The 13400-nt window shown below is 37.5% G+C and overlaps 1 protein-coding gene across 2 annotated transcripts in view; it reads right to left on the reverse strand.

Moving 5' to 3' along the window:
• The window catches only part of UVRAG (UV radiation resistance associated), a 320457-nt gene that overhangs the window by 161716 nt on the left and 145341 nt on the right, over positions 1-13400 (reverse strand). For both annotated transcript variants that reach the window (XM_018059329.1, XM_018059330.1), the window contains one exon: positions 2176-2302. In XM_018059329.1, coding sequence (XP_017914818.1) covers positions 2176-2302 — 127 coding nt within the window. The remainder of the gene's footprint in view (positions 1-2175; positions 2303-13400) is intronic.

Raw genomic sequence — 13400 nt, forward strand, 5'->3', positions numbered from 1 at the left:
CCAGGGGAGGGAGAAAGGGAAATGGCTAGTCAGTGAAACAGAACATACATAACATTTATTAAGTTTATTGTCTTATATGGGTCTGATTTGTGGTGTCCCTAAACAATTACAATTGTATATCAAAGATCACTAATCACTGATCACCATAACAAATACAATAATAATGTAAAAGTCTGAAGTATTGCAGTTATCATAGGATCTAGCATTTCTACTCTCAGGTATATTCAAGAGAAATAAAAACATACTTCCCTACAGAAACTTAGATATGAATGTTCACAGAAGCACTATTCAGAAGGACAAAAATGGAAACAATCCAAATTTTCATCAATGGATGGATGTACAAATAACCTGTAGTATATCCATGTAACTAAACTGTGTTTTAAAAAAAGAAGTAGTGACGCATGCTACAACATGAATCAACTTTGAAATATCACATTAAATGAAAAAAGTTGATTACAAAAGACCACATATTGTATGATTCCATTTATAAAAATTGTACAGATAAGACAAATTTATAGAAGCAGAAAACCAATCAGTGCTCACTTAAGATTTGTGAAAGGGGGCATGTGGATCAACTGTTTAATGGGTTAAACATTTTCTTTTAGAAGAGACAAATTGTGATCATTGTACAACCCTATGAATAAACACCAAAACACTGATTTATACACTTTTAAATGACCTGCTTGGTATATGAATTAACTCTCAATAGAGCTGTTTAACAGATTGTTTAACAGAGAAAGCAATGGCAACCCACTCCAGTACTCTTGCCTGGAAAATCCCATGGACGGAGGAGCTTGGTAGGCTGCAGTCCATGGGGTTGCTAGGAGTCTCGGACACAACTGAGTGACTTCACTTTTCATTTTCATGCATTGGAGAAGAAAATGGCAACCCACTCCAATATTCTTGCCTGGAGAATCCCAGGGACAGGGGAGCCTGGTGGGCTGCCATCTATGGGGTCACACAGAGTTGGACATGACTGAAGCAACTTAGCAGCAGAGCTGTTTAAAAAACTTTTCATAATTTTCTTATGTCATAAAATAATTAGAATAGAGTCACTTTAATTATGTGTGTGTACATGTGTGTGCACTCACTTAGTCATGTCTGACTCTTTGCAAACCCACTGTCGCCCACCAGGCTCCTCGATCCGTGGGATTTTCCAGGCAAGAATACTGGGTTATAGTATAAACTGAATTATAAATATATAATTAGCTTACAGTATAAATAAATTTTAATTATAAAAAACACAAAAAAGTATGCAAACCAATTTTTAAAAAAGCAGAGTGGGGGGTAACTTTAACAGGTGCTTCAAAAGGAGTATTCCCAATCAGTAAGAAACATTAAGGGAAAGAAAAATGAAAATTTCAAAAGGACGCTACAACATACCCACCAGGAAAGCTAAAATACAAAAACAGAAAGTATCAAACACCGACAAGGATGCAGGATACATTGCTGAATGGAGAAGATGTAATCTGGCAAAACTACTTTGGGAAACTTTTGGAAACAACCTACTAAAGCTGAAGATACGCGTATCCTATGACTATGTAATTCTGCTCCTGGGTTTACAGCCAAACGAAATGCCTTTAAAAAAATGTCCTTTAAGAAACATGTAATAATGCTTCCATTCATGGAAGCATTATTTGTTATAGTCCCAAACTAGAAATTAATGAAATGCCAAAAGCAAGATTAAATAAATTCATATTCATACAGTAGAATACTATTAGCAGTTAAAATAACTAAGACTACATTATGTTCAACTAGGGATGAATCTTACAAACAAAATGTTGAAAGCCAGCACATATAATGTACATATTATATGCTCCTATTGTATACAGTTCAAAATCAGGCAAACTCAATCTACGGTATATGGAGTTAAGGTAGCAGGTTGTCTGGCTAGAGATGCCATGAATGGAAGAGAACATGAAGCTTCTGGGGTTCCGGGGTCCTTATAATGCCTGTTTCCTGACGGGAGATTCTGCTTATGCAGGTGTGTTCAATTTGAAAATGTGAAGTGTGTGTGTGCGCATATGTTTACTTTATGTATCAATTTCAAAATACTTCAAGAAATTTTTATAATTTGTTTTAGTAAACTTATAAAAGATGACTATTGAAGCCACAGTGAAAAAGGAAAATTGCTGAACGTGGAGGCTAGGCAGTGTGTCAGGTTATTTCACTCACCTTTGTCCTGTAACGCAATCTGCTCTTTATGCAGCAAGACTGCCTCCCGTCCCAAAGCTTTCTTCTGTCTTTCCAGTTCATTTCGAAGCACCAAAATTTTTAATTGCAGGCACTCACTTTCTTTTTTCTAAATAATTAAAAATACAGGTAAATTTATGAATATAAACGTTATGACTGAATAACAACATGCACAATGTTTCAAATGTGAGTGGTTTAAAGCACTTTAATACTCATGTAATATAGATCTCTTGAGTGATTTAATTATCAGCATCTGTCATTTTAATGGAATGAATACAGATGTAAGCAAAATGCAGATTAGAACTAAATCTAAAGTCTGGGAACAGTTCTTTCTAAAAGACACTATAAAATATCTCAGGCCTCTTTCCTGACACCACAATGCAATATGACACAAGTTAATAATAAAAAAAAAAGGGGGGGCGGTTTCCTTGGTGTTTCAGTGGTTAAGAACCTGCCTTGCAAGGCAAGGAACACTGGTTCAATCTCTGGTCCCTTCATACCTCAGAGCAGCTAAGTTTATGCGCCACAACTACTGAGCCATGCTCTGAAGCCACAAGCCACAACTACTGCAGCCCGTGCGCCTTAGAGCCCGTGCTCCGCAACAAGAGAAGGAGCCCGACGAGAAGCCTGCACACCGCAACCAGTGAGCAGCCCTGGCTCGCTGCAGCTAGAGAAAGCCTGCACGTAGTAACGAAGACACACCTCAGCCAAAAACTAACTCAACTTTTTAAAAAAGTCCTACTGGAATTAGAAATTAGACTGATATTGAATTAAAAACAATAACAATAAAGAAACAGAGTTTTCAAAATGTTCAACACAGAGTTACCTTAGGACCCAGCGTTGCACCCAACAGAGTTAAAAACATGTCCATACAAAAATATGAGTATGACTGTTAGAGCAGCATTACTCATGACAGCCAAACAATGAAATCAATCCAAACGTGCACTATCTGATGACTAGACAAATAAAATGTGGTGGATATACAAAGGAATACTATTTGGCAATAACGACAAGTGAAGTACTGATATATGCTACAACATGGATGAATCCTGAAAACATTATACTAATTGAAAAGAAGCCAGTTTTAAAAGGCCACAGACTCCCATTTATACGAAATTTCCAAAATAAGCAAATCCACAGAAACAAAAAGAAGACTTCCATCCTTACCAAGCTACACTAAAGGTGCTCTGATAACCCACAGATTTTGGAGAAATCCAAGTAGGGACCTGGTGTTTTCAACCCATCCAAACAGTAACTAACCAAGCCACACCACATCTCCAGCCACAAGCCTGGAGCCTTGTTAACAGCTGTACAATGCAACCTTCTTCCTCCCTACTGGGTAATATCAGAGGCAGCCAAGCAGAGAGAACTTTCACTACTAGGCAGCGGTATTGAAACCACCCTATCATCTACATGGGCAGCTAGAACTCCCATCCTTAATCAAAACTATCAACTCCTTTTGCACACACACACACACATACACACACACACACACACACACACTCTCCCTCTCTCTCTCTCTCACACATACACATCTCTGCCACATGGGTGTCAACAGAAGCTTCTTGGGGAACTTGGACTTCTACCCCAACTTGGCAGTAATGAGATGGTTGCTCTTCCTTCCTCTACCAGAGGTGTCAGAGGAAGTCAGGTAAAATAGAAGATTTAAATAAGTTCCAGAGACTCATAATACCCCAAATGTACAAGTTTCAATGAAAAATCACTCATGATATTAAGAACTACGAAAATGTCAAAGTAAATAAAAAAGGATAATCAACAAAAGCCATCACTTGAGACAAACAGAAAATATAATTATCTGACAAAGATCTGAGAGTAGCTATCACAAAAATGCTTCAGTAGAAATTAAGAACCTATATGGGAATAGAATCTTAAAATGAGTGGATATATGTATAACTGATTCACTATGCTGTACAGCAGAAACTAACACAACATTGTAAATAAACTATACTCCAATAAAAATTAATTTGAAAAAAGAAATTAAGGACATGCTTGAAACAAATTAAAACAGAACATCTTGACAAAAAAAAATAGAAAATTTCAATAAAGAAACTGAAAACCTAAGAACTGAAATTTAAAAATTAAATGAATGAGCTCAGAAGAAGAACGTAGGAAACAAAGAAAAGAATCTTTAATCTGGAAGACAGAACAATAGAAACTGCCCAGTTTAAACAACAGAGACTCAAATGAACAGAACCGCAGGAATCTGCGGAATGATACCAATTTGTATCATCAAGTACCAGGAGGAAAGTAGAAAGTGGGCAAAAATGAAAGGTACTTGTAGAAATAATGGTTACAAATTTTCCAAATTAGGCTGAACTCCAAACAGAATAAACTACATGAAGAAAATCACAACGTAAATGAAACCAAAAGCTGTTTTTGAAAAGGTCAATACGGATAAACTTCTAGCCAGGCTAACCAAGAGAAAAGACAGAAACTACTAATATGAGAAATGAAAGAAGGATCATCACAATGATCTCATGGACATTAAAAGAATAATTTAAAATACTATAAACAACTCTATGCCCATAAATTTGATAACTTAGAAGAAACGGATCAACTCCATGAAAGACAATCTACCATAACTCACACTAGCAGAAATAGATAATCCACACAGGCATATACACACACACACACACCTCACAGTAGGAGAAATAGCATATAGATACACACACATATATGTATATATGTATGTCTATTCAGATTATCTATTTCTCCCAGTGTGAGTTATGGTAGTTATGATAGATTTTATATATATATATATATATAATTTCTTATATATAAGAAATTAAATCAATAATTAATAACCTTCAAAAACATAAAGCACCAATTCTGATGGTTTCACTGATGAATTTTACCAAACATTTAAATAAGACATAATACCATTTTTTGAAAATCTCCCAAAAGTTCCAGAAGAACTTCCTAACTCATTCTATGAGGCCAGCATCATCCTCACATCAAAATCAAAGACATCACTAGAAAATTACAGATCAATATTTCTCATAAACATAGGTGCAAAATCCCCAACAAAATATTGGCAAATCAAATCATCTATATATACAAAGAATTATACCATGGCCAAATGAACTGTATTCCAAGTATATAAGACAAAGGTTCAGCTTTCAATAATCAATTAATGGATTCACCACCTCAACCAGGCTAAAGAAAAAAGAAAAATAACCATATCAATAGGTACTGAAAGAGCATGCAACAAAATTCAACTAGAAGTAAAGAAGAACTTCATCAATTTAGTAAAGAATACTTGCCAAGAAACCTACTAATATTTGCCAAAATATTTAATGGTGAGAAACCAGATGCTTTCTTCCTATGCTGGAGAACAACACAAGGACGTTCCCCACTTTCACCACTCTCTTAAGCATGTACTGAAAGTCCTAGCTAAGCAAGAAGGGAAGAAAAGGAAATAAAAGATATATATACTGGGAAAGAAGAAATGAATCATCTTTGTTACAGACGGTATGATTGTCTATGCAGAAGATTCCAAAGAATCAACAACAACAACAAAAGAGAAACCAAAAAAAAAAACCAATCTAAAGCCTCCTAGAACTAATAGGTGATTATTAGGAGCAAGGTTGCATGACACAGTTTTAATATACAAAAGTCAACTGCTTTCTTACATAATAACAAAAGATAATGGGAATTTGAAATTAAAAACACAGCATCGATTATATTAGCATGAAAGTAGAAAATACTCAGGTATAAATCTAACAAATTATGTAGAAGAGCCACAAGAAGACAACTACAAAACTCCAAGGAAAGTAGTCAAAGGAGACACCCCCCAAAATGGAGAATATCCATGATCATGGATAGGAAGATACTATTAAGATATATCAGTTTTTCCCAACTTGATCTATAGACTTAGCAACATTCCAGCAAATTATTTTGTGGATATCAACAAACCGATTATAAAGTTTAAAGAGAAGAGCAAAAAACCCAGAGTCACCAACAAAATACTAGAGAAGTACAAAGTAGGAAGACTGACACAATCTTCTGTCAAGACTTACTATAAAGCTACAGTAATCAAGACAATTGGGTATGGGCAAAAGAAGAGACAGACAGATCAACAGAACAGAATATAGAGCCCAGAAATATGGTCCCCAACTAATCTTTGAGAAAGGAATAAAAACATCTCAATGGAGAAAGGACAGCCTTTTCACCAAAGGGTGCTGGAACCACTGGACACTCACATACAAATGAACAAAAACAAAATAAAAAATTTAGATATAGACCTATACGTCTCACAAAAATTAACTCAAAATCAATCACATATCTAAATGTGAAATAAAAATTACTACAACTACACAACTTTTCAAGGATAACAGTGGAGAAAATCCAGGTGGCCTTGGGCTCGGAGATGATTTTCTAAATACAACACCAAACGATGGGTCATGAAGGTGGAAACTGTTAAGCTGGACGTCATTAAAATTAAAGCTTGTGCTCTGCAAAAACGACTGTTAGTGGAATGAAAAGAGAAGCCACAGACTGGGAGAAAATATTTGAAAACCAATTATCTGATAAAGGAACAGAATACAAAATGTGCAAAGAACTCTAAAAACTCAACAACAGAAAAATAAACAATCCAATTAAAAAACAGGCAAACAATCTGAACTGTAACCTCATCAAAGAAGAGGTAGGGCATATAAAAAGCATAATAAAGTAAATAAGCATATGAAAAGATTCTCACGTTAATAAGTCATCAGGCAACTGTAACTTAAACAACAATTAGATACCACTACACAACTACTGGGGCTTCCCTGGCGGCTCAGATGGTAAAGCCTCAGCCTGCAATGCAGGAGACCTGGGTTTGATCCCTGGATCAGGAAGATCCCCTGGAGGAGGAAATGGCAACCCACTCCAGTATTCTTGCCTGGAGAATTCCATGGACAGAGGAGCCTGATAGGCTACAGTCCATGGGATCACAGAGTAGGACACAACTGAGCGACTTCACTTCACTTCACACAACTATTAGAATGGTTTAAATCGCTCATACTGACAATACTAAATGTTTGCAAGCATGTGGAGTAACAGGAACTTTCACTCATGGTTGACTGACGGCAGTGCAAATTGGTATAGCCATTTTAGAAGATGGTCTGGCAGTTCCTCACAAAATTAAACATAGGTTTACTATATGATCTAAAAACTGTGTTCCTAGATATTAACCCAAATGAGCCGAAAACTTGTGTTCACACAGACACCTACACATAAATGTCTATAGCAGCTTTATTCAAAATTGCTAAAACTTGGAAGCAACCAAAATATACCTCAAAAGGTAAAAAGATAAACTGTGGCATATCCAATAACAATGGAGCATTATTCGTCAAAAAAAGAAAAAAGAAAGAAATGAGCTATGAAAAGCTATGAGAAGACATGGAGGAACCTTAAATGCATATAGCTAAGCTCAACATTCAGAAAACAAAGATCATGGCATCTGGTCCCATCACTTCATGGCAAATAGATGGGGAAACAGTGGAAACAGTGTCAGAGTTTATTTTTTTGGGCTCCAAAATCACTGCAGATGGTGACTGCAGCCATGAAATTAAAAGATGCTTACTCTTTGGAAGGAAAGTTATGACCAACCTAGATAGCATACTGAAAAGCAGAGACATTACTTTGCCAACAAAGGTTTGTCTAGCCAAGGCTATGGTGTTTCCAGTGGTCATGTATGGATGTGAGAGTTGGACTGTGAAGAAAGCTGAGCACCGAAGAATTAATGCTTTTGAACTGTGGTGTTGGAGAAGACTTTGAGAGTCCCTTGGACTGCAAGGAGATTCAACCAGTCCATCCTAAAGGAGATCAGTCCTGGGTGTTCATTGGAAGGACTGATGCTAAAGCTGAAATTCCAATACTTTGGCCACCTCATGCGAAGAGTTGACTCACTGGAAAAGACCCTGATGCTGGGAGGGATTGGGGGCAGGAGAAGAAGGGGACAAGAGAGGATGAGATGGCTGGATGGCATCACTGACTCAATGGATATGAGCTTGAGTGAACTCCGGGAGCTGGTGATGGACAGGGAGGCCTGGTGGGCTGTGATTCATGGGTTTACAAAGAGTCTGACAGGACTGAACTGAACTGAACTGAACTGAAGTAAAAGAAACCAATCTGAAAAAGCTACATGTTGTATCATCCCAACTATGTTACATTCCTATGTTACATTGTTATATTGAGTGCTGCACTCAATATGCCATAAAATTTGGAAAACTCAGCAGTGGCCATACAACTAGGAAAAGCTAGTTTTCATTCCAATCCCAAAGAAAGGCAATGCCAAAGAATGTTCAAACTACCGCACAATAGCACTCATCTCACACACTAGCAAGGTAATGCTCAAAATTCTCCAAGCCAGGCTTCAACAGTACGTGAACCAAGAACTTCCAGATGTTCAAGCTGGATTTAGAAAAGGCAGAAAAACCAGAGATCAAATTGCCATCCATTAGATCATAGAAAAAGGAAGAGAATTCCAGAAAAACATCTGCTTCTGCTTTACTGACGAAGCCAAAGCCTTTGCCTATGTGGACCACAACAAACTGTGGAAAATTCAAGAGATGAAACACCAGACCATCTTACCTGCCTCCTGAGAAATCTGTCAAAAAGTAACATTTAGAACCGGACATGGAACAACAAACTGGTTCCAAATTGGGAATGGAGTACATCAAAGATGTATATTGTCACCCTGCTTATTTAACTTATATGCAGAGATCATGAGAAACGCTGGGCTGGATGAAACACAAGCTGGAATCAAGATTGCCGGAGAAATATCAATAACCTCTGATATGCAGATGACACTACCTTTATTGAAGAAAGCAAAGAAGAACTGAAGAGCCTCTTAATGAAAGTGAAAGGGGAGAGTGAAAAAGTTGACTTAAAACTCAACATTCAAAAAATGAAGATCATGGCATCCAGTCCCATCACTTCATGGCAAACAGATGGGGAAACAATGGAAACAGTGACAGACTTTATTTTCTTGGGCTCCAAAATCACTGCACATGGTGACTACAGCCATGAAACTAAAAGATGCTTCCTCCTTGGAAGAAAAGGTATGACCAACCTAGACAGCATATTAAAAAGCAGAGAAATTACTTTGCCAACAAAAGTCTGTCTAGTCAAGGCTATGGTTTTTTCAGTAGTCATGTATGGATATGAGAGTTGGACTATAAAGAAAGCTGAGCACTGAAGAATTGATGCTTTTGAACTGGGGCGTTGGAGAAGACTCTTGAGAATCCCTTGGACTGCAAGGAGATCCGACCAGTCAATCCTAAAGGAACTCAGTCCCGAATATTCATTGGAAGGACTGTTATGCTGAAGCTGAAACTCCAATACTTTGGCCACGTTATCCAAAGAACTGACTCACTGGAAAATGATACTGGGAAAGATGGAGGGCAGGAGGAGAAGTGGGCGACAGAGGATAAGATGGTGGGATGGCATCACCGACTTGATGGACACAGTTTGAGCAAGCTCTAGGACTTGGTCATGGACAGGGAAGCCTGGTGTGCTGCAGTCCACGGGATCACAGAGTCGGACACGACTAAATAACTGAACTGAACTGATGTTACATTCCGAAAACAAAAACAAAAACAAAAACAAAAACACACAAAACTGTGGAAACCGTAAAAAGATCAGTGGTTGCCAGGTGTTCTGAGGGAGGGAGAAAAGGATAAACAGGTGAAGTGTGGGAGATTTTTAGGCCAGTGAAGCAATTCTGTATGACACTTAAAGGTAAAAACATTGTGCATTTGTCAAAACTCCAAATTATACAATACAGAGTGAGTCCTGTAACAAATGTGTCACTCTAATACAAGATGTTAACAACAAAAGAAATGGGAGTGGGGAGCTTTCGGTACTTTCCGCACATTTTTTCTGTAAATATAAAACTAAAACATAAAAATTCATTTTTTAAAAAAGTGATAGAACTGTACTACAAAAAAGTCAATTTTACTGAATCTTCATTTTGTAAAACAAATCCCAGACACATTCTACCAAAGAATCAATTAAGTCTGCTAAATTAAGTTTGCTTATTTATCTTTCCATAAAAATATTTCCTTTTTAAACCTACACAATCATGCTTTAACTTAACTTGCCTCCCTTTTAATCCAAATATCCTGCCAGAATTTGCCTCCAGATAAAATGTGAAATCCTACCCCCACAATGAACATATATCTGCCTGCACATGTTTGCATTCACACACTATCACCACACTATGAATGTATGTGCCCTTCTCTCTTAAGTCTTTATCCAGTGTCAAGAATACAGTTTTCATGATTTTCTATGACAAAATTCTTAACTAAATGGTCCTTTTCCCAAGACATATACTAGGTAAAATTTTAATGGGGAGAAAATACAAAATTAATTCAGTAAACTGAATAAGTTACTAAGCCCTGGGATGAGCTGGTGGAAAACTTTTAAAAGAAAAAACTCAGCGTCTCCATTTGATTCCCAGACAATGAGAAAGCATGGGTACCCAGTGAGATGAGTACTGGTATGGCCTTGCTGGGGCAATGGGCATGGAAAATGACTTTTGGTAATTGTGTGGAAACTACTTAACAGCTATCATCTCTCACCCAAAATGCTTTCTTCCTCATCTCTGAAATACTGATTCTAAACAGATGGTATGATCATCTCTTAAAGACATTCAAGCCAAGAAAACAAGCAGTAAAGCTTATTTCCAATCATTATTACATTTGACTGGAAAATTTTATGAAATACAAGACATTTCTAGGCAATTTTTTTTCGGAACAAATCAAATATTTATGAAGGGCCTGCTACGTTTTTTTAGATGAATGAGAAATGGTTTCTGCTTTCTAAGGGTTTGGGTCTAGTGGAGACCAAAGCCATTTTGCCAACTCCCGGTAAAAACAAAAACCAAAAGTCACTGAGGACACTTATAAAAGAAAGAGGAATCAAGAAACAATCTGGGTATCTTTGGTAATCCAGTGGAGAGATCAGTGTTTTCATATCACTGAGGGCAAAACTATATAAATTCTTAGGAACGATCATTTTCTCCAAAGAGTGCTCATCTTCCTTAACCTGAATTTTTCCGCAAAATATGTAAACTAGATTCTACCTGTGTAGAGGAACAAACTAGAAAAGAAAAACAACTCTTCAGAGAACACAAGGATATGCACAAGCAGGACAGTTAATCTGCTCTTATTGCAGGGTACATGCTCAGTTCAGTTCAGGTGCTCAGTCGTGCCCGACTCTTTGCGACCCCATGAATCGCAGCACGCCAGGCCTCCCTGTCCTGATTCTAGTAAATATAACCCAGGGTACATGCTCAGACTGGGTTATATTTACTAGAATCAAAGAACTAAGGGTACAAGTTGGTCTAAATATTAAACTAATACAGGAAGGCATGTGTATAGTATGTTTGTGTCATAGGCCATGTGCAAAAACTGGCCCATTTACAGAAATATATCAAGTCATTCAAAACCAGAATTGTTGGCTCTAATTTCTGATGAATAAACAAACCCCACCCAAGTGGAATATGGTTCTGCTTCCTTTCAAATGAACCAAAGCACTAAAAGAGCTTAATGTTCCATAAGTATCTTCTAATGGGTTTCTGTGTTCTACTTACTTGTTAACTCTAAGCACAGATGTCATAAGTGCATTTCTAATGCATCATTTTTAATTGGATATTAGTGTTTTTATACAACACTGTATCTAATCTGAAAATCACAGATATATCCATCTATTTGTAAGCACATACACTCCTTCTTATGCATCTTTATAAAGATAGTGATGGGCGATGTTAAAGATCCATTTCAGAATAACAGACCAATCTGCAAATGACATATTAGACAATTTTCTTCTCGTAGATTACACTGGAGCCAAAAAGGCTTAGGCAAAAGTTGTCAAAGCAGGGTCCAGAAAACATGAGGGTTCCTAAAAGATCATTTCAGAGTCTGTGAGATCAAAAATATTTTCATAATACTACTAAGCTGCTATCTCCCCTTTTCACTCTCATTTTCTCATAATTGTATAGTTGACTTTTCCAGAGTAAGATCTGTGATATCACAGCAGACTGACTGCAGAAGTAAATGTGCAGATTCAGCTGTCTTTTGTTAACCCACACATTATCAATAGATATACTCTAAATTCTTTGAGATCTTTAAAATTTTTAGAGTATAAAGGGGACTTGAGTGATTTAGGGCATTATTCATCTATTAGTTTTTCCACCAAAAGTGGAAACAGTTAACAACCTGAAAAAAAGTTTTAGATCTATGGCAGTTGTCCTGTAAGTTAACAAATTTGCTTCAAAATGTCATTTACAGGTTATTTCTATTGTACCTAACCCTACTTAACCACTAAGAAAGTGTACAACTTTCCTTAGAAAATATTTAATCCAATCCAGTAATCTCAGACTCAGTAGCAACATCAGACCTAGAACCCAGGTCCAGCTAAGAAGATAAAGTGAAGTGAGTGAAAGTCACTCAGTCGTACCCAACTCTTTGCAACTCCATGGATTATACAGTCCATAGCATTCTCCAGGCCAGAATTCTGGAGTGGGTAGCTGTTCCCTTCTCCAGGGGATCTTCCCAACCCAGGAATCAAACCGGGATCTCCTGCACTGCAGGCAGATTCTTTACCAGCTGAGCTACCAGGGAGGACCAAGGAGAAAAAGCAAATATATACATAATAATAAAACAAGGAGTTCTGCTTTTGAGATAAGAGAATAACAAAGTTTAACAAAATATAAGTTTGACCTAACAAACTGGTCCTGCTGCAAGTAACTGCGATAGCTGCTAAGTAAAATGCAAAAAGCTACTATTTGAGGGTTCTAAAGATTGATCAGTGGCAGGCAGATTTAGGGATAAACTCAGAACCTGGTGACACTCGGGGTGAAATGCTCTCTTTCTGTTACTTTGCTCGGAGAGTGAAACACCAACACAAAGACTACTACCATTCTGTCAAGAGGAACGAGAGAAAAGAAATTAGGCAATCCAGGTCACCAGAATGGAGGGAGCTGGAGAATGGGACACCTCTAATTCTGTGTAAATTCCATCTGAGGAGTGCTCTGGTGGTAGCGTGGATAAGACTCTGCCTGCCAATGCAGGCGACACAGGTTGGATCCCCGATCTGGGAAGATTCCGCAAGCCACATGCAGGGCAACTAAAGCCCATGAGCCACAGCTCTGGAAGCCCACATACTCCAGGGCCTGGGAGCCCCAGCTACTGAGCCTG

The sequence above is a fragment of the Capra hircus genome, chromosome 15, assembly GCF_001704415.2.
Source record: "Capra hircus breed San Clemente chromosome 15, ASM170441v1, whole genome shotgun sequence".
Classification (NCBI taxonomy): domain Eukaryota; kingdom Metazoa; phylum Chordata; class Mammalia; order Artiodactyla; family Bovidae; genus Capra; species Capra hircus.